This window comes from Athene noctua, chromosome 7 (assembly GCF_965140245.1).
Source record: "Athene noctua chromosome 7, bAthNoc1.hap1.1, whole genome shotgun sequence".
NCBI classification, from domain to species: domain Eukaryota; kingdom Metazoa; phylum Chordata; class Aves; order Strigiformes; family Strigidae; genus Athene; species Athene noctua.
The window spans coordinates 23075549-23097699 of record NC_134043.1 but is presented as its reverse complement, the minus strand read 5'-3'; the positions used below and the strand labels follow the sequence as shown (position 1 = coordinate 23097699).

Sequence of the window (22151 nt, the reverse complement as noted above, 5' to 3'; positions counted from 1 at the left end):
GTAGTGCCACAGTGTCTGGTAGTCAGGCATGATGCTTTGCAAGTTTATTTTTTTGTGTGCCATTGGCTTTGAACACTTTACTAAAAGCAAAACAGAATGCCAAATACAACTTTGAACTAGCATAACAGTAATGTGAATTTTAGTTTTCATATTTGAGCCCCAGTTAACATATGATGACAAAATTATAAACAAACTCATGACATGTATTTGACGCTCTTTGAAGAACTAATGTTGTAGGTGTAGCAAATTTAATTGGTGACTTTTAAAAAATTTGATAAATTTATATTATTTGTATTTATTGTTACCTGAAATGTGGTGGTAGTTGTTTGTCTGAGCATAAAGGTACAATTTATTTCCCCTTTAAGTTTCTAGTCTAGAAAACGTGTCTAGATGCCAGGTTGTCACACATGCTACATATAGTACATGAACATGAAAGCTACGTGATCCTATTAAAACTTCTAGGGTTATTTTTTTCTGTTGTTTTCTTTTAGTGTAAAAACTCAAGTGCTTTATTTGCCTAACCAGTAAGTTCTCAGTAAGTTTGGGTTTTTTTATCGTTCAACTGTAGATTGAGAATATTATGGATTTGGCCATTTTATGTGGGAGCAAAGAAGAATAGGAACACTTCACATTTAAAGATGATGATCTGTTTTTACTTAGGATGAACACAGCAATCATAAAAGATTATTTAGGCTGGCTGTAGTGTGAGCAGGTATTGTGTATGAAAGACATGTTGTCCCACTGATACACACAGATATCAGCTTCTGATACTATTGCTGGTTTTGTTGCAGGTGTGTTTCTCATAGTGAGCTGATGCTTTTGCCAGATTCTTAGGAGACTTCATACCATGCCCAAATGAGACATGGGAAAAGATGACTTTTTTTTTTTTTTTTTTTTTTAAATATAGGCCATTGTTTGAACCTGGTTTTCTAAAAGGCAGGTGCTGCAGAGAATAGAGCACATTAGTACTTGGGTGATTGTTTTGTTTTAATTCTGTTTTAACTTGCCTAGAATGGAATTTCCCATTAACTTACTCCATTTTAAATGCAGAGAGAATCAGTATCTTTCAGGACAGGCTGTATTTATTTATTATTATCTCCATTCAAATAAAAAGGTTGTTATTTCTCTCATTGTTTTTTTCCTATACTTTTTCCGTGCTTGCTTTTTCTTTCAGCAAGTACAATTTTTCTTAAGCAAGCTGAAGTAAACTTGCTTATTAGTAATAACTCTGGTCTGCAATTAGTCTTGCCATTTTTTTTTTCCTTAGAGTTTGGTAATCCTAAATGATTACAAAATACTGTTGGGAAAGGGTACTGTATATATGTGCATCACAGTCAAAGTTAGATCTATAGATTTTTGCTACCTGAAGAATGGAGATTATGGAAATATGACAGGCTTAAATAATCCTTTATGCTTTCTGTGTTGTTGATACAAGGTTGTGTTTTGAAGTAGTACTTGCTTCCAATCCAGATTACTCCTATACTAAATTTCTTGCCCCCATGCTGAGTTTTTTTATACAAAGAAAATGTTGAAGTTAGTAAATTGTGTTTATGCAGTAGAGTGTTTCCTGAACTGTAGCTTCCCTAAAACATAAAATCACATGAGGGGGGAGAAAAGCTTTGTCTTTATGAAATTTATTAACAACTTTCCGTTTGGCTGGTGTCTTTCAACTGTAAAAGAGGAAAAGGGAAATATGGTTTGCCAGATTGCTCTAAGTGGGTCTGAAGGTGGATAGAGGAAGAAGAGTGATCAGGGTTTCTGTTGAGAATGCTGGTGCTCCAGTTGTGATCACTGGAGCGGGGTTAACCAGAAGCTGGCCGCCATAATATAACCCAGTTTCTCGGGTGGGCTTGCAAGTGGAAAACTAATGTTTGCTGAAGATACAAGGGAGAGGTACTGCGCTTTACGTTCAGTACTTAAGGATTGAGTTCAGTAGCAGTAGAGAAGGGTTAGTGAGCATCGGAAGGTGTTTTGGATCCCATGTTTCCCTTCATCTTGACTCCATCCTTATTGAAATGGGCTGTTGGGGGTAGAAACTTAAGTGTCTGCTTCCTTGCCAGGCACATTCTCTCTGGAGGTCTTACTCCTTTCTTTCATTCCTGAGCAGAGCACCAGGATATGCCAGCAGGAGAATCCTGGCAACCAGCCTCTCCCTGGGGAGGATGCAGTGGGTGGTGGGAACATGAATACTTGTAAGCTTTAATCGACCTCAGTCAAACTTGGTCCCAGAAGAGGGGTGCAGGCGGGCTTAAGTGAGGTTGGATGTGCTGAAGATTGGTGGGGGAAAGGCTGGGGCTGTGCAAGCCTTCGGGGATGGGTCCATGCTAGAAGGATAGACTGAAATCAGAGTGATTATATTACTAATTTTAATCATGACTTAAATCAGTGAGCAGGAAATCCTGATTAAATAATTGTTTTTAATTTTATTTTGCATTTGTGCTTAATTATTTTTCCTAAAGAAAAGTTGATTCTAATTGGTCTAATTTGATCATACCTCTTGCTAGGCAGAAGGGTACGCATCTATATGCATTTATTTAAGTAGTTATGTAGCTTAGATGCTTTTAGGTAACTTTATTAGCTAAATAAAGTGAATCCTAATTGTGGTAGATACATAAGAAGAAACAAATATATCCAAATGTGTTTTGCATGTAAACCAGATTAAGTAGAATTGTCTAGAATTTGTGAAATGAATCGGTTATTTCTGGTCATCGCGCCTTGCGAGATTCAGAGTTAATAGATCAAATCCACTCACCACTCCTTCCTGTTCATCAATTGGAAAAGAAAGTCAGGCTTTCCTGCTTTCCAAGTTGTCAGTTGCTCATTAGCAGTTCTGAGTGAACCGAGTGTTGAAGTGGTTGAACCAAACGAAAATGGCAGAAGTGGTTGCTGGGAAAAAACAGTCAAGGGCTTCAGAGCTCCCATACAGGTGGCTCGTTGGCAGCTTCTGGCAATGTGATGGTTGGCTGCCGGCAGAGCATTAAAGTTTATGTTATTTGAATGTATTTTTCCCTTGTATGAATTTAATAGATCATGAACTTCAAACCTCACCATAGATTCTTATTGTTTCAAATTTAGCTTAAACATTTAATGCTGGAACATATTTTTAAAATATGCAAATAAGAAAAATTATCCACCCTGTGCTCAAAAGGCCTTTTTAGTTTTGCTCTGAGGCTGACAAGTGTGTGTCTTCCAAGGATTTAGAGGGAAAGAGAGAGATTATTGGATGATTACACAACTGTAATGGGAATCTGGTCGCTTTGGAATGGGAAATTTACTGGAGTTTTTACGTCAACTGAACATTACGGAGAAGGTTGGTATTGCCTGGGACCATCACCACTTCTGAGAGGTGGTAGCAGGAACATTAAGTAATGTATGTTGCCTCATGTTATATGCACAGTTTTAAGTGGGTGGAAACTTAAAGGCCATGGTGCTTTTTTTATAACATCCTTAAGAACAAAGCACTCTGCACTTCAGATTTTAAGAGATAAGGATAGTGGTTAAGAAACTCCAGAGTGCCTTTTACGGGAAATTAAGCCTAACCATAATTACTTGGAGACTGGCAATACTGGATTCCCTTTCTTTGCGCTTCTAAGACAGCTATACCTATAAGAGAAAAGGAAGAAAAATAATATTTTTGAGGAATAACAGGAAATCTTGATGCTTTTAGAAGAATCCATTGTATGATGTCACATGCACCCAGCCTTTTAGATATTGAATTTTATGACTCTGCCTTGAGCTCAGAGCATATAGACGTTGAAGCACTGTGTCCTGCAGCCGTAACTTCTGGTGGATTACAACTTTCTATTTATTATAGTGTTTTCCATTTCTCTTCACCACCACTGAACTCTTAGACCTCTTCATTCTATGGAGACAAACTGAGATGATGCTACAAGTAGTATTTCTAATACTTCTGTGTTTCACTCCTGTGGCTTGGGCTAGTCAGGCCAGTACACTGCATAGCTTTATTAAGTATTGTTTTTTTCTGGTAATGCTGCATACTTACAGGTTCCACAGTTTTGTCCTGAATTTTGCAGCTGTACTTCAGCCAATGCTTCCCCCCCCCCCCGCCCCCCCCCCCCCCCCCGGAGGTTATGGTCTTTGCTGTTTCTTAGCTTATTCTTAGTAAAAATGATGAGAGAAGTAGTGTCCTTTAATAAGTTGATATTTTCATTGTAAAGCAGTTGAAAATAAAATCCACACGTTATTAATACTGTCTTTAACATCAATAGAAACATGTATTTTAAATATATACAGCACTATAATTTAAAATACGTTTATTTGTTTAGAAAGGACAAATTTTTTTTGGTTGACACGGGTGTCTTACAGCAAGGTCTGAATTTTTTCTAAGGGATATCATTGTGAAGGCCAGCTGTATTTGCACATACAAGATCATAATGAAACCAGTTCCCTTAATAAATATGTTGTTTGTATGGTGAAAAATAGAGTAACTTTGAAGCAGCTTTGGTTTTTTATCTTTTACAAATATTATTTTAGTTTATGTAGGAAAGTGTTTTGTAGGTATTATGCTGCAGGTCTTAATTTTGTGGCCAGTTCTTTTAGTCTTGATGGGTAATGATCTGTTTTTAACAGTTCTGTTAAAAGTTATATTAAAAGATGTATCAGAAATTTGGAAACTTTTCAAAGTAGAAGTCCTTTGTTATTGCTAAGGAATATCCAGGAAAAGTGTCCTGTTTCCCTTTCCCAGCTCTTTTCCCCACCATGTGTTCCCTTCACCAGCGAAGTGAGAACTTACACTGTGGCGAGAAGAGCGGCAGTGGTCATCTAAGTGGTGTGATTATCTTCATAAAGTAATTTTTTGTTTGTTTTAGTTGTGGTAGTGGTGATTTATTAAGAGTAGGTTTATCAGTGTGAGTCACTAGTTTTTTATTTGTTTTTTGTTTCTTTTGCAAGTTGATTATTCCTTGAACTGGCTGTTGTTTGGGAGTGGTTGCTGTGTCTTTGATACGTGTTTTAGAAATTTTATTAGTGTGGCATTTTAGTTTCAGTAGTTTTATTCACTACTGAATTATGGTAAAAGGCTATCTTGCAAGTTATCTACAAGCTTTAACTTTGAATGGAGTAGTTCTTGTTACAGTACCTTTGTATTTAGTACTATGAAGGGCCATGATGAAGAGTGGGATTTTCATATTGTAAAGTTACTACAGGATACAAATAGAACTAATTCCTGAAGATACAGGTTTAGAATTTTTCAGTGAGATACAAAACCCCCTTTTTGCCGTGCATGTTATTGCCTCAGTATGTGATTGCTTTTTGTGAAGTTCATTGCCTATTTAATATACCTCTGTTTATATTATCGGATTGCATATTATCTCTTTCTAACTAAATTGTATTATTAAATGATTGTGATACTAATAATGCCTGAAAGGGGTAACACCAATATTCAAACTATGAAAGACTAATATCATGGTCTTTGCTTCCTTGTTAGATGGTATTTTGTGTTGTGCATCCATAGATTTGTTTTCAGCCCCTTGTTTGATACATACTGTCATGTCCAGAACATCCAAGTGGTTAGTGTTAAGAAAGAGGCGGTTTTATATATCATGCATGTACACACTTTTATAAATATACAGAATGTGTGTGTGAAGTCTTTATGAGCAATCTGTTTAGTCATTAGGAATACTAATGTTGTTAGGACCCCCATCCCCCGTAGCAGTCTCGTAAACAAGTTAAGTTTACACAAAAACTTAATCTGCTTTTTAGTAAAAATGTTGTAAATTCCTGTTGTCTCTTACTACATACTTCTTAGAAACTTGTTCCGTTTTTTCAGATACGTAATTTTGTTAAACCTACTGATGAGTATTGCAGATGATACAAAATTTGGCTGCTAGATTAATCATGCTAGTTTTGCCATGTCTTGACTTTTAGCTTTTTTATATTTCTGTTTGCTTTTAAACAGAACAGAAACATGTAGAGTTCACCAAAAAATCAGAATCTGGTTGTGTATTACATATTAATATTATATTTCTTGTATTTTTCCCCTATTTATTATACTTTTAATATATATCACAATTTGGGAGTGAAATACTAAAGCTATGACAACAAATTCCAGTAAATGACCTTAATAGTGATTCCCCCCCCCAATGTCGTGTGATTGAAAGCTGACCTGATTTGTTTTCCTGGCTAAATCGCAACGTGCTGTTCTCTCCGAGCCTTTCACTTGTTTTTCTCTTCTAGAGAAGTGCAAACAACAAGCACCAGTCTCTGCCAGCGTCTGACACTACCTTCCTGCTGTTTCCTTAAATCTCTCTTTTTCTTCAAGTTTGTTCATACAAAAAAAGAGAGAAAGAACCTGCTATTTTTACTTCTTTGTTGTTGTTCTTGCGACTTTAAAATCCCATCTTTCTAAGGGAAGCAAGTGATGAGGCACTACCAGTGACTGTCAGAAATTGCAGAATTTGGCACTGCGCCACCATCCCTCTGGCTCTCCAGGTGGGGTGTGTGCTCTTTCTTACACCAGGTCCCTTGGCCTGCCTCCTCCCACCTTTTGGTTTCCCTTTCTGACTGGTGCTGGGCCACGAGGGTGACCTCCAGTCTCATCTTGCTCCTCTGCTTCCCCTGTGCTTCTCTAAACTGTCATTTTCTTCTTCAAAGCACAGTCCCCCTGCTTGGTTTTCGTTTGTGTGTGCTGTTGATTTTGCTGGAGAGGAGGGTAGTCATTGGTGAAGGGAGTGGGTTGATGTGGTAGAAGCAGGAACCTTCTTGATGTTCAAGTGTTGACCACTCACACTCAGCTGGAGGTGTGCTCAGTGACACGGTTTTGCAAGGATGTATCTGGGAGCCTCTCCTCTCGTGTCTTGTGGCGTGTCGCCACACGGGACCTCTCCCGCTGTAGTGCTGGCAGCAATGGTGAATGCTTCGTACAGTCAGGAGTGCGCAGCTGCAGGCACCAGTGTCTGGAAAGACTAGAGAGGAATGTTGGTTTATCTTGGGTGTCAAAATTCTGCTGCACCACCAGTTACCACCTGAGAAAAGGTGAAGTTCAGTTTTAAGATGGTTGTGGATAAAGGTCCAAATGAGGAATTTTTGGGAAACAACAGATTTTCTTAGTATTTTTCTGTCTTTAATAATGGAAATTCTTCATACTTCTTAGGTTTAAGTGGATAGGTCATTACAGTTGCTTTTTGTTACATGCGTTGAGTCACTGATTCTATGGGGTTTTGTTGTGTGATTGATGCAAAGATACTGAGTAGAAGAGTTTAGTTCTGGCAAAATAAGATATTTTTAGTATGTGTTCTCTCATTTGGTAAATAACTGTGCTAGCATATAGTGCTTGCAGAACAATATTTTGTTATGTGAAAGCAGTAAATAAAAATAGTGAATTAGTAATTCAGATAACCCAAAATAAGGTAGTGTGACTAGCTGTTAGGGATGTAAAAGGGTTTCATTAGAGGTTAAACCGATTTTTTTCTAACAGTTATAAAAACCTGCATGGTGTACTGTCATTTGTATTTGCCACCTTATTTAGAAGTTTTCCTGTGTGTAGATTTTATCACGTGTGCGTATTAACTGTGGCAATGCAGTATCTGCAACAGCCGCGGCTGCTGCCTCTGGGGGGCGCGTAGTGTGCCTCGGCCGTGGCAGCTCCCGCTGGGCACAGGCAGGGCAAGGAGGACGGCCTACCACTGAACCTTTTTTTTTTTTTTCTTTCTAGGAACTTTCTCCTTCCTGATGTGTTTTTATTCAGTTGGTTTTATTGGTTTTTAAATATCAGTTGTCTTTTTGTCACTGAGACAGCCTGCTAAAGCAGCGGGCAGGGGGAGGAAGTATGGTGCGTGTGGCAGCACGCACCCCTGTGCATCTGGAGACTCATCAGGGCTTTAGCCTTGTCTGACTGTACAGGCACTGGTCTCATTTGGACTGTCTGCTTTTTCTAACTGATGGAAATAAGCCTGGCTTGGTTCTGGATCCTCTCTATGTTCTTCACAGATTTACTCAGTTTTTTAAAATTTCCCATGTGGTTAGCTTGGTGTTTAGTTACCCCAGAAGTCAGGAGTGTGGAAGCAGTCGTGTTAAGTGTATGCCAGGTGAAACGCGTGCCAGTTTGTCAGCTGTTGGCAAGGTGTGTTGCTGCCTCCTGGTAGCACTGGCTGTTCTGTCTCTGTCAAATTGGCTGTAGGAAGTAAGCTTCAGGAAGCCTGCCTCAGCCATCCAAGGAATTTCATGGTCCTCCTCTCACTCTGGTGGGGAGAAGTCCTGCTTTATCTGCTGTCAGTTAGGGAAGAGAACTTGGATCACCCTTGATTTTGCTTGAATTATGGCCACGGTGGTTCACAGAAGCCCGTGTAGCATCCTTGTCCTTTAACTAGGAAGAAAAGTGGTTAGTTTTGCAGGGCAACAAGTGCTATGCAGCTGAGTATTTAGGTGCTTCTACATGGTGGATGATGTTAACTGCACATAAGTAATTTTACTGGTGTCTTGAAATATGTTTTGAATATATACCTGAAAATACTTTTTTCCCCCAATTTGCAATAGCAGAGATTTACAACTTTGCTCTGTCCTAATTTCTGGTTGCCCTCAGAGCTTTAACTGCATTTATGTTTTGAAATTTTATTCACGTGATCACAGACTTTGTTCCATGAAGCCTGTTCTTCACTGACCCTGCAAGTTCTCAGGAAGGGACCATATTAAAAGGAATAAGAATCCCTTCTTTCTTCTGAAACTTGAGTGAAAGTGATAATACAGCAGAAAAGAAAGCTGGTTTAAAATTAGACGATGAGCACTGGATACGATAAATGGCTGTAATGCAGATTTCTTTAATGATAATGCTGAGCAACACTAAAACCGAATTTTCGACAGATGATTACATAGGATGTTTCTTTGTCTGTGAACTGGGTGGGTGCTGAATTTTTAAAAATGTTCAGTACACAAAGTTGCAACTGAATTTAATGTATACTGTTGGTATCAACAGGCTTTGTAGCTGTGCTGTGAGAAGGATGAGTACAAAGTTTAAAATATTTTCCCCTTAGCCTTAAACTTGATATTTCACTGATTCATGTGTGATTTCATACAAGTCTCTTTTTCTTTTTCCTATCTGTAGAATGGGAGCAATCCTGCAGGGTCCTAGGAAAATGTAGGTGTAGTCATTAACATGTCAGCTTTATGTGTGTGTAATTTACCTATTTAGAGCTGCATTCTGAGAGGTTCTTCTCTACAAGGGACTTTGAGGAAATGAGTTTCTTCCATTATTCAGCAAAGTTTGGATTGTCTTGTCACTTCAGAGGCTGATGGTTGAGTTGTGAATTTAAAAAAAAAAAAAAAAAAAAAACGCACAAAAACCTAAGGTTTCTTTGCCTGATTCTTTAAGCACCACATAGCCTCTAGACAGGGTGCCTATGGGAGGAAAAAAAAAAAAAAGAGTCACCTCCCAGGTAGCATGACTCTACTCAGCTCGGCGGGTGCAGGGTCCATGCTGCATGAGCTGCCTGATGGTATGGTGGTTTTTCACGAAGCTTGTGATTGTGCAATCTGAATCTCTTCATGTAATTTTTTTGACTCAAATTTTCAGTATTTGCTATGCTGTGTGCACCATATAGGTATTTTGAAAGGAGAAAATTGACAGTGTTATTTGAGGTTAATAACTTTTCTTTCCTTAAAATGGTGTAGTTCAGAAGCCAAAAGAGTACATGAGTCTTGTGGTTACAGTTAGAGGTGAATTTACTGTCCCAGTTTAATCTAGCTTAGAAGTATAATAAGCTTTTTAGCATGTTTGATGTTAAACTGTGGCCTCTTTTGTGTAAGTGTATGGGGGTTGGAGTTCTAGTTGATCACAATGTTGTGAGTGAAATAGATTCATGTATTTGGAAAGACTTGGGATTTTTAAAAATTTCTTATTTGTAGCGTGTTTCTTGCCATGTAATGGTGAGAACAATGTAGATTGAGTTACATACTGTGATCGGCAGTCCGTTATGTCCTGTGTGCTATACGGAGCAGAGCACTTGCCTCAGCCTCAAGGGACAGTGGACTGTCTGCGCTAGGGAGATTTGGAAGATCATGAGGGCAGAAGTGGCAGTAGGAGCTACAGAAGTAAGAAGATTTAGGAAGTTCAGGGAATTAATAACTGAAACACACTCCTATTGACACAAACACCGCTTTCAAATACCAAATGACTGGTATTATAACTCAGAAAAATAAGATAAATTTATTCTATGAAATTGTTGGGGGTTTTTGGGCTGCCTTTCTGCCCTACAGGTAACTTCCAGAAAAATTTATCAGGACAAAAGGTGCACAATTTATATTTGTTCCTTCATGGTTTACTTTTTCTGAGTCATGAGGGTGAGAACCAAAAACCTTGTGGGAAGGGGCATTGCTTGCTCTCTTCCTGCTCAGTAGGTGACCTCTACTTTTAACTTCCTTTTCACTCCTTCCTTAGGTAGCAGAAACTACTGTTTATTTTTGATATGTGCAAAAGGCCTGTGCCATTTTAAATTCTTGCAGAACAGCCATTTCGTGGACTCGAGTGTTTAGAGCTCCAGGTTTGTTTCCTCATAGCTGAATGCAGCAAATGAAATTTGCTGTACTTTCTGGTATTTCTCTAGATAGATGTTTCTTCTTCAGGACTGCTCCAGGCTTTTAGTCCTTTCCAGCATAGAAATAGAGGAATGGAAGGTAGTGAGCTTTTGTTCAGTGTGATGCATTTTTTGAGTGTATCATAAAACTGGTGTTACCTTGTGACCTGTTAGTCTGCATCACCAACAAGTGACCCATGAACTTGCAGTGTGCTTCTACTTGCTCGCAGCTTCTTCCTCAAGGGGACAGGGAGCTTCTGGTTTTGCAGCAAATGAAACTGAAATGGGCAGATTTTGCTTCTCTCTTTCTGTTTGGATACCTTTTACAGAGCTGTCTGGAAGCACAGAAACTGCTACAGATTCCTCTATGTAGAGATGAAAAGGACACGGGTAGAGATGGGCAGGCAGCACGTCACCTGCATGTGCAGCCCAGACTGTATTAGTTTTTATCTCTCTTGACATGATGTGTTCAAGGCAGATGTTTGCTGCCTAGGAAGGCAGTCTTTTAGTGTTCCTGCCACAGATGTCTTGTGTAACTTTGGCAAATACCTTAGGTGCTTTCTGTAAAATATAAATAGACTTTTCTTACCTTACAGGGGGATTGGAAGCATAAACTTATTGTCTGTGTATTGTGTATTTGTTTATTGATCATAGTGGTACAGTGCAATACAGCAACACTGATACTGCCCTATGGGACACTTAACAAGGACTTCTTTACTTTTGATTGACCAAGGGTCTCCAGTAAGCTAAAGTAACCCAGTGGGGTGCCATCATATTTTCTTCTGATCTTCTAACTTGGTAGCATGCAATTCTGAAGTATTGCATTTAGTATAGTTTTTCCTTAACCAGAACATTGTTCTTAACTCTGAAGAAAGAAGTTACTGTTTTTGACCCTACAACTGTGTAAGGAGTCTTCCCTTTCCAGAAGAATGCTGCATGGAACCTAAATGTGATTGTTTAAGGCTTTACAGGAGACTTCAGAGAGGTTAGTGTCACGTTTATTCAGGCACAGACTATAGTAATCAGAGATGACAAAAAACATCAGGAGGATGTATTAGTTGGTTACCCAGTTCCTGCCAAAACTGACGGTTGTCTTGAACAAACTTTATTAAAAGCACTTTAAATGAGTGCTTTGTATCTCTGATTATTCTGTCACTGTAGCAGATGTTCACGTCAGATGCTATCATTAAAAAAGAGTTTTACTGAAGATGCATTTATTTTTCAGTATCTCTCCATTTGTTCTAAATGGACTAAGTAATTAGAGCAGTACTTCAGACAGTGAGATTCAGCTAGTCAATAAGTCTGCTTCTCAGGTATCACTGTCTTTAGCTGTGAGGAGTGCAAAATGGTCAGTGAAGACTATGCTAACAAACCTACTTGTTTCTTTGAAACACTCTGGCTTTGCCACTTCACTATTAAATGGTAGAAGTTCGCAGTATTGAAAAGCCACTAAAATCCTTCTGCTATATCAGAATTTGCTCGTTGACTGCTCTTGGCAGTTCAGAATAATCTAGAGAACAATTGCAAGTGAGTAATCCAGGTTTTTGAAAAAGCAGGAAAATAGGACACTTGGAATGGATACCATTCCTTGTAATGAACGTGTTCACGATATCACCCATTTAGTTTGTAAATGTTCAGAGTGTTGGCTTTGTCAGGCTTATTCTGCATATGGTATTGTAGCCAACAACTTGGGAAGTCTGTTTTTAGCAAATTTTTTTAAGCTCTTACTTGTATGAGTTCAGAATAAGCCTTTTTAAGTAGGACATTTCCAGAAGGGATATTATCCTTTTCTGTGATGTAATTTTTGTAGTGGCTTTTCTGTTTGATTGATATAGGAGGGCTCTCACAATGGGGAAGGTTCTTGCCGTTTGGGATTTTGATGTAGGAAGTAAGTTCTGGTCTTACCGAACTCAACTCTGGTCAAACCTAACTTGTTTTTAAGAGCCCAGAAGGGATAACTGGACATAGATAGGGATTTTGGATGTGGGGAATTCTTTTTCCAAGTAGTCTGTTCTGCTGTTGGACACAGTGGATGTTTCTGTTACTACATCCATGAACGGGTCTGTTGAATTCCATTTTTGTCTAGTTAAGGTGTGAAGGGGCAAGGAGAAAATACAGTGATAACCAGTCTTCAAAATGAGCCTCCTTACTGCTGTTGAGTTGTGGCTATTCAAAGATAAAGAGCCTTCAAGATACTAGTAATATACTGCATGATCTTCCAGTTGTCCTTTTTACCTTTGTTCTTCATGCTAAACATTCAACAGACTCAGGAAGGACCTTGCCGTGGTTCTGTTGCTCATAGCGGTATTTGCTATGCTAACGCTTCCTGTACATGGTGCACATGGAGTTATATTAGAAGTTTGGGAAATGGATAGGTAGGTGCCATGTTGAATGTTCTATGCTATATCTTATCTTCTCTTTATTAATTATTCTATATTTGCCAACTCCTATCATTAATAGGAAAAAAAACCACTGCAAAAATAATGGGGGCAGGTTGGGAAGAATTTGATCTGTGAAGAATTCCTTCAGGAAGAGCTAGCATAAAGAGAAGTCTGGCTAAAACCCGACCCGTTACAAGGATTCACATGCCAAATAAAACTAAATGTTGACTCCTTTTCTGAATAATGAGCAGGATTGGTATGAGACACAGCATGCCATTGTTTCAGCGAATATTGCAAAAAAGCTTCAGTAGCTTTCAGAACCATCAGCACCATTAATTGTTAGGCAGACTTCAGTCTTGAAAACTGTCAGAGACATGCATGTTATCTTTTTTCTGATTTGGGATGTAATTTTAAAAGTTGCTCAGTCAGTTGGGTTTTTTCCTTCAGATCTTTCTATTGCCTATATTAGTGCTTATCTTAGGTACTGTGCTGCACCTCAAACACATTGTGTTTACACCTGTGCAATAGATTGTCTGTGGTGTTGGAGGAAAATGCAATTATTTATATGCAATGTAGGGGAAATGCTGCCACTCAGAAATAAGAGCTCTTCGTTGCTTCAGGAGGCTGGTGCATTGCTTTTGAGCCATGTGTGGCTTTCAGGCAATTCAGCTGTACTTCCAAGGGGTAGAATTGGTAGAGGGACTCATCAGAAATGAGGCATCACTGGCTTGCCTTGGACATAGTTGCATGCCTGGTTCAGCCCAAATTACAACCGAATAGACCCTTCGGGAGCTATTGTCCTCTCTGTTGTATGAATCACTCCCTGAGCTCTGGATGAGCCGTTCTAAGTTGCCATCCTTGTGGCATATACCCACACGCATGAGTATATGTTGTTGGTTTGTGGCCAAATAAAGGCATCAGTAGGCAACTTGTAAATTCATCTTTGCCTCTGCTGGCTACAGCCATCTGATGAGACACATAATGGCCAAGGGATCTTTAGAATAGGGCGCCCAGCTGAAAGGTGAGGAGAATTAAACATTCTTAAATTCTTACCCACAAATGTTTCCTAGCTGATCTGGAGTTGGTCCAAGTGGTTTATTCATGTCTTTCTTCAAGGCATTAGCAGAGGTTCCCTCAGAACATATTTCTCTGTAATTCATTTTTCCTTTACTCATTGTTGGCCAGACGAATGAAATCCAAAAACTGGCAGCACAGAGATGAAGTCTAAAGATCATTAAAACTTTTTTATCATTAAATAATTGATTTCTTTTGTAGAATGATTTGCAGAAAATTATCTATCCAGCAGCCAAAGTTTTCTTTGTTTTAGGTCAAATTCCTGGACTGTTGAACTGTTAGGAAAAGTGAAATAAACAACGTTCAAACAGCATTTTAAAGAAGTGAGCTACAGTTCTTTCAAAAAACATTTTTGAAAAAGACTTCCGAAAAGAAGTAGATTGCATTTTGGGGAGAGAAGGGACACAAGAATTTTTTCCTGTTCTTTCAGCACCAGAAGAATTAATGTTTGAATGGTAGAGTCCAGGTAACCCAACAACCTGTGCAAAGTGCACTTCCTTGTCAACATTTTAGTTCATGGGAAATTGGTCAGAAGTTACTGTGTTTGGTTTTTTTTTTCTCCCCATCAGAAAAAAACCTTATTTTCTCTACTTTGTATTTTAGCAATTTTGCATCCAACAATCATACAACTGTAATTGGACACAAGTTTTATATTTGTCAAAAACTGCTGCCTTCTGATGGTTATGGTGATTTTTTTTCCTTATAATTTGTTAGGTTTACCATAGTTGTGCACTTTTTAGGCCAAAATTTGCCAGTTACTTTATTTCCCTCCCATAGGTTTATGTAGACTAAAGCCTGATCTATCTGACTGCTAATTATCTAGCTTTTTCTCTCCTTTCTTGTACTCCCCAGCCTCCTATAAGCACAAGTCACCTTTTGCTTGGTGGCATCCCTCTGCCCATTCTTTTGGACACAGGCTTTCTCATTTAAGGGAATCAGTTTGTGGAATAAAAACTTTCTTTATGTTATTAAGAAAAGCACTTTAAGTTCACCTAAGCTGGTATATTTGATAGGAAACAGAAGTGCCTGAATAGAGAAAATAACGTCAGTGAGAAATACTGGTTTTGTACTACTTTTTCTGTGTTGTGTGCTTCAGTGTTAACCGCCTCAGGTATTAAGGACTGTTACCTTTTCACTGTGCATTTAAAACAACTCTCGATTAATTAAATGGATTCTGTTCTTTCCTGACCCTGGGCTTAAATATGTGTGTCTCTCGTTAAGAATTTCTTCTCACTTAAGGTCTTTCAGACAGCTAGTTTCACTTGAACAGCAGGATGTTCTTCCCCTTTTCTATTGTATCTAGTGCTGCTGTTTGACTTCAGCTACAGTGAAGGTTTTTCAATTCGACTGTAGTACCCTGACCCTTTTTGTGTTACCTGTTGTTCAGAGGTTATAGTAGCCACATAGTCCTCTGTAAAAAGTTATATCCTCTTCATTGGAAAGCCGGTGTTTATAAGCATTTCTAAATTTCCACGTTAATCTTTGTCATGGGTAATCTGTAGCTGTTTGTTGTTATTCTGTTTTTTGGAAGAGCTGGAACCCTGGGGCCTTGGTAAACAGTGTCCTCTAGGCTTTGGTTATGTAGCTATTGTTAGGAGTTAAATACAGTTTGGGGATTTTTTTTGTTTGTTTTACTTTAAATCTCAGAGATTCTTTCTTGCTGTCTGCCCTATTGACTACTGATTTAGGTTGAGTGGGACCTTCTTGACTTCTGAAGCCACGGTAGTGAATGACTTCGGCCTCGGGATTGCGATTCTCATTGGATGGTGATGCACTTCAAAGCCTTCTGCTAAGGGCAGGCTGTGTTTTTGCTGTTACCTTGGAATTGAACTCTTCTCAAATTACTGCTGCTTGGCTTCATGCCATCATCCTAGCATCTCAACTTGTTTTAGCACATTAGTAGTTTTCAAGGCTGTTTCCATTTCTGTTTTCTGTGATTCCCCAAAACATGCTGTGGAAGAAAGACTATTCAAGACATGGTTTAGCAACACAGGAAAACTTTGTTGGTTTTTTTTTTTATTCATTTCGCAGTCTTGCAGGCCAAATGTTCTATTTTAAATGGAACAGGTGTAATTTTTTCCAATCTAAAAATCAAGAAATTTGCATTCACTCTTAGGTTTGATGTCTTACTGTGTTTTGGTTTGCTGTGCTTTTTCACTTTAGACTTGTATTTTAGAGCTCTGTATGTGCCTTCACTGACAACTTGTTCTGAGTTGCTTTATTCCCCATTGGTTTTATAAGGTACTGAAGCATATATAGAGTATAAGCTGTAATAAATAGAAAGTTTTACTATTAATAGGAAGAGACCTTCATCAACATGACAGTGACTTGCTAGTGTTTACCTAAATACAAAATAGTTTGTTACCAAATAGCTTGTTTTCTTGGAGACAGAAATGTTAGCTTCATTACCTTTTTTTCCTGGAGAATTAAAAAGTCCTTTCTGGTTGGTGCTGCAGTAAGGGAAGTCCAGCATTTCAAAAAGGTAAAGGAGAGGAATGAAGTTGAGCGCATGGTTTGGTTGGTTTGGTTTTGTGTTTGTTTTTTCCCAATTTAAACAAGGGAGTAGCACGCTTAAAAGAAAATACATGTGGATGCAGAGACAAGATGCATCTTCATGTTGGTGAAAGAAGAAAAGTAGTGTGACTTTTTTTTTTTTCTTTTTAGGAGACTGCTTAAGGATTTTAAAATCTGTATTTTTAGTAATTTTCTATAGTCTGCTTTACATTTGGTATTTTAAAGCTTTCCTTTTATCTGCTGGTACACGTGTATTCTAGAATGACAGGAGCTGTCATACTGAATTGTTATGAAGTTAAATTATTAGAGCATCAGCATAATGGGATAAATACATATTTAGGATATTCCAAATAGAAATAAACAGTACTTAAAGACTTAGGGATTACATTGCAATGCTGTTAAACAGTGGTTTCTATACTTGGAATGGTTACCATGTGTAAAGTCTGGTGTTCATAACTTCAAAGACTGATACCTTTAAAGGAATTTTGATTTAAAAAGAGAGGGGCAGTGGGGAAGGTGCTTTCCAGGCTGCTTTTTTTGCCATTTGAAATGTGTAGTTTTTCCTTTTAATTATTTTCCCATCTCTTGCTCTTTTAGCTGGATATTTGTTAGATTTAATGATCTAAAGGACGCTCCTGTCAGTGAAGACACTATATGGTGTTAATATCATAAGTGTTAATGTGAAGTGTTCCTAAAAATATGTTGGACATAATTCTCATACCATGTGTGTTACCATAAACTCTGAGTGCCTACTAGTAGCACGTAAGGAAATTTGATTCATATTTGGGCTATTGTTGAACTGTCTTTTTCTCTTCAATAGATGGGTCTCCATGTTGAAGTACTTTGCTTTGGCATTAAAAGCTGTATGCATGTAAGTCTGTTAAATAAGCCACACCAAACCAATATGCCTTTCACTGAAGTGAAAGGTGGTTTGTGTTGGCCTTGAATACAGGAGAAGGACGCCTCAGTCTAAGAATAATCTAGCTTCTGCATAATGAACTTTTATCTTCATTGTAGAAAGCTGACAGTGTATGAAGCTGTTGATCTTTCTTCATCTCAAAACTGTAGTTGATTACCAGATAACAAGAGTCCATTCAGGGTAATAAGAGAGTTGAAGATAAAGAATGTATCTTGGAGCTTGATTCCATATTTAGTGGAAAAGAAAAATATATCTGATCTGTCAAGCCTTTGTGTTTGGGTTTGCAACACTGCTCTGTAGTCTAGCAGTGTTTCAGTTTTATGAGGTGAAGACTTGCAGTTGCAACAATCTGCTAAACTTTTTCTCCTAAAATGTCAATTTTACTGAGGTATGAGCAAGTATTTTGATTAAATAAAATTAAATTTAAAAGATTAAATTAAATCTTTTGCAAGTATTTGTATATTTGGAGGTAGGTGTGGGACCTTCAGGGTACAGGTGTAGTTGCACATTATTATTTTCTGGTCACCAGTTCTGAAAAATTCAAACTACCGTGGAGAATCCTCTGACTCCTAACATCTCTCTTTTTCTAAGGTAGAATATGGTATAATTAATTATACCAAATGCCAGGAAAAAGCTTATAAATTGCTTATCTGAATTTATAACTTTGACTTTTGACATAACCCATTGCTTAAATTCTCAGAGGAGATTGTGGAGTTCTATTCAAAACAGTTTTTTCAAAAAGTGTCTTTTTCAGGACAAGAAATCTGTATTTTTATATTAGTTTTTAGAGGAGAGGCTGTATATGGTTCTGAAAGATAAATTAATATGGAAGATACCACCAACTCCCCCAAAATAGAACAGCTAGGTAGTGTTAGTAATTTTTTATAAACATTGCTAGAAGAAGCATTCAAAAATCTTGCAGTTGCAAGAAATAAAGAAAAGTAGTTTTTTAGGGTTCTTCTGTGAGTATCAGGTAATCTTTCAGGTGCTCTTTTTGGAAGACAGAAGTTTGAATGTCAGTGGGTGGTAACAATGTCAGTTTCTTTCTTTTAACCTCACTGTAAATATGCTGTAAGTACTTTTGTAACATGATTGTGTGTCCTTTGATTTAGTGAGTTGTCTTTCAGGGGTTAGGAATCTTAGTTCAAGTAAGAAGTCTGGGTATATTTTCAAAACTATAAGTTATGTCGATCTTGTGGGCAGCAAGGTGTTCTGTGAGCAGGAGCATTTATGAAGTTTGGTGTTTAAAAAAAATTGTATTTTTTGTCCCTTACATGAAGTGCCTTAAAGCTAAGTACCTTTAAAAGTAGGTAACTTGTGCAGAGAACTGAAGAGTTGTACAGAACTGCGTGTTCTGGAAAAAACAGCTGTGTATCTGGAACTGAATGGTGTATTTTAAATTACAGCATGAATGAAGAAGGCAGTTTAGTAGGTCTTTCTTGGATTCTCTCTATGTTGAAAGAAGCTTTTCTGTCTTGTCCTTCAGATCACAAGGATGTCGGAGTGTGTTATGCTTTTTGGTTCTGGATGTTTAACAACAATAACAAAAATCAAACCAAACCAAAACCCCTGAACATAACAACAAACCACTCCAGCAGAAATAATGAAGAGAATACAGTGCATTCATTAGTGTATGTAGGCTCTAAAATCTGAACAGAAGAAAAAAAAATGAAGGCTTGTATTTCATCTGTGCTGTGGACTACCATTCTGACTGGTAAGGTAACCCAGGGGTGCTGAGCTATTTAGTGCATTAGTATCTAGATACAGTGCATGAGACCTGCAGTCGCAATTTTACCCTGCAGCACTTGGAATGAGACTTAGCTCTCCACAGTGATTATTGCTTTCCTGTATTCCGTAAAATAAACAATATAGGGTATGGTAGTGTCTATTTCTGTAATATATGCATAGTTTGTAATTGCTAGAATTATGTCAGTTATTTTGAGTGAACTTTGTGGGCAGTGACTATCAAGTAGGCTAGTAAATCAAAATAGTGCTAGTCCTGCTTCATTAAATGGGTTACTTTGGTAAACTAATATTGGTTATTTCAGAGTGGCATACACTTAAACACTTCTACTGTTACAAAGCAAAACAATAATCATTTAAACTCGCCTGACAGATCTGTTGTGATTAGTTTCTTATGCCTTTTCAGAGCAATACTTTCCCATTAATGTATAGATTGCATACATACTAGGAAAGGTATGCTGTACACATCACCTTTTTTTTAAAAAAAAAAAAAAAGCCTTATTGCACAATGTGTAAATTGTGCATATGAGAAGTGTATGATTTGGTTTTGAAACTCTTGGAAGCAGTACACAAGCACATTTTAGGAAGCAAGAGTTTAAAGAGGATTCCTGATTGTTCTGTACTGCACATACGCATAGTAAAATAATCTTTACCCCGAAGAAATTGCAATCAAAAATATGTAGGAATTGAAGGAATTTTGACTAGGCAAGTTCAGAAGTGACATTGCAACTGCTGATGAGCCAGCTGCAGTTTCAAACTGGGTAATTCCCTGCATTATTGGAAAAAGAGACCTCCAGCTCCGTATGTGGCTGCATTTGGGTTAACTCCCCCACCTCCAGAAAGAAAATGCAGTATCCTCAACCTGCCACTTGTGACTTGATTTTTCAAAAGAAGGCTCTGCCAACCACACATTTCCCAAATGTCTCATTCCCAACCATTTTTCTCTTGGTGTGGGTTTTTTCCATCAGAGGAGCTCTGGGTAACAGGCTCTGTGGTAAAAGAGCATTGACAGAGTGTTCACCATGATCTGCCTTCTTGTGGGAACAAGAGCAGGTTGATTTGGCCATATAGCAGAGCCAGGGTTTTTGCTACCAGGAAGGTTAGCTGCATGGCCAGGAGTGGCCAAAATGTGTGGTACAGAAAGGTCTGTCTCGCTCTTGAATGTTAAAGGTTTGTGAGATACCTGAGAATCATATAAGAAAGTTTCTCATGTCTTATTAATGGTGGGGAAAGCTATGCTGATGCCTGTGTTGTCACGATGCTTAGCTGATGGGTAGAAGTTCATAGAAACACTTAACACTTTGCAAACTGTAGTTTTCATAAAAAGGAAATTCCAAAAGCTTTTTTTCATAGCACTATTTGAATATTCATAGTTATTACTTGCAGTCCTTTCTGAACTGCTGTGTTGTCCTGTGGGACTGAAAAGCACTAACTTGTGGAATTGTGTCATAGTTGAAAGAAATAAGGCTGTATATGGTACTTGAGGGATGTGCTATTAAAATAGTGTATAAAGACTTTAGCATTAAATATCTTACTCAGAATAAAGCAACTGAAATGTTTCCAACTGAAGATAAACTGAATGTTCAAGTAGTTGAAAAGATAAAAACAAAGAATGCAGTTTGTGTAAATACAGAAGACTATTTGTCTAGATCATCTTTCAGACTCATTAAACAGCCGTAAGTGATTTAAATACAAATTAGAAAGCTGCACATCATGTTGCAGCCTACTCATGTAGGCTGAGCTCATCAGAAACTCCTTTTGTTCCTCCATTTCCTTCTACCTTACTTTCCCTGCTGATGGCAGCAGCACTGCTTTACCCCATTTAGCAGGACTCTGTTGGAGGCACCACCTGTGCAAGGGTCGCTGTTACTCTTGGCTCCTTTCCTATTGCTGATCCTGCTCCTTGCTTCTCTTCCTTCAAACCTCCATATAACCCTGCATTCCCTTGCACGTGTTGGGGACTGTGGTCTACCTTCTGATTTTCATTTTTTTCCTATGATTCTTACTCTTTTGTCTTGGATGTTAATAGCCTAAACAATTTAAATCATACGGAAAACTAGGGGATTGCAGAAATTGGGAGATTTTATGCTGGAAAATATTTTAGTCCTGTCAGCTATTTTTTAATCTAGAAATAATTACCTGGTTGGCAATTATATTGCACACTGTAGGCTCCATGTCTCTTAGACGCCTTCTGACGGGTTCTAGTTTTCACTAAAATTGACAAGGATATTCTGATACACAGAACTTTACCCTGAATTTCTGGAATTCATTGAGTGCATTCATTATTAGGTGACAGATGGCGAATCATTGTCAAGTTGAGGGTATAAATCCTTGCTTTGTATAGGCCAATGGTGTGTTTGTAAAATATTCCACTGCAAATTTAGGGAATATAACTAATTTATTTATCTTTTTTAGGAGCAATGGATGAGCTTCATAGCCTGGACCCAAGAAGACAAGAATTGTTAGAGGCAAGATTTACAGGAGTAGTAAGTGGCAGCACTGGGAGTACTGGAAGTTGCAGTGTTGGAGCTAAAGTAAGTTCTAAGAGCAGTCATCCAGATCTACCATCTTTGAAATACTAATTTACCTCGCACTGTCTCATTTATATATTTCCTGTGTGATTTACTTGAAGTATGGGTTGGAAGAGGCTCTTAGGAAAATCCTTGTTAGTCTGTTATTTTGCTTTGAGAAAGGTTCAGGATAAACTATCCTATTTGTGACATGGACATTGAATTGTTCTTAAAAACACCAAAGAATGGTCTTATACAGGCTTTCTTACGGTTTTGCTCTAGTGCACATGTGATCAGAGATGGAAGGTTTCACCTGTATGTAAGCAAAGTTGTCCTTTCTGCAGATGGCCAGCTGCTTACAGTTCAGCTTGGCATAGACACAGGGAGTCTGGTGTGACCTCTCATTTTAAGATTAAACGTGTTTGAAGATTAATATAAGCAGATTAACAAAGCCAAATTATTTCAACTTTTCCAGATGAATCAA

At 38.0% G+C, this 22151-nt stretch overlaps 1 protein-coding gene across 2 annotated transcripts in view; it reads left to right on the top strand.

The window, feature by feature from the left end:
- The window catches only part of TLK1 (tousled like kinase 1), a 69297-nt gene that overhangs the window by 4221 nt on the left and 42925 nt on the right, over positions 1-22151 (top strand). For both annotated transcript variants that reach the window (XM_074910489.1, XM_074910488.1), the window contains exon 2: positions 21573-21691. In XM_074910489.1, the coding sequence (XP_074766590.1) occupies positions 21578-21691 (114 nt within the window). In that variant the 5' untranslated portion in view covers positions 21573-21577. The remainder of the gene's footprint in view (positions 1-21572; positions 21692-22151) is intronic.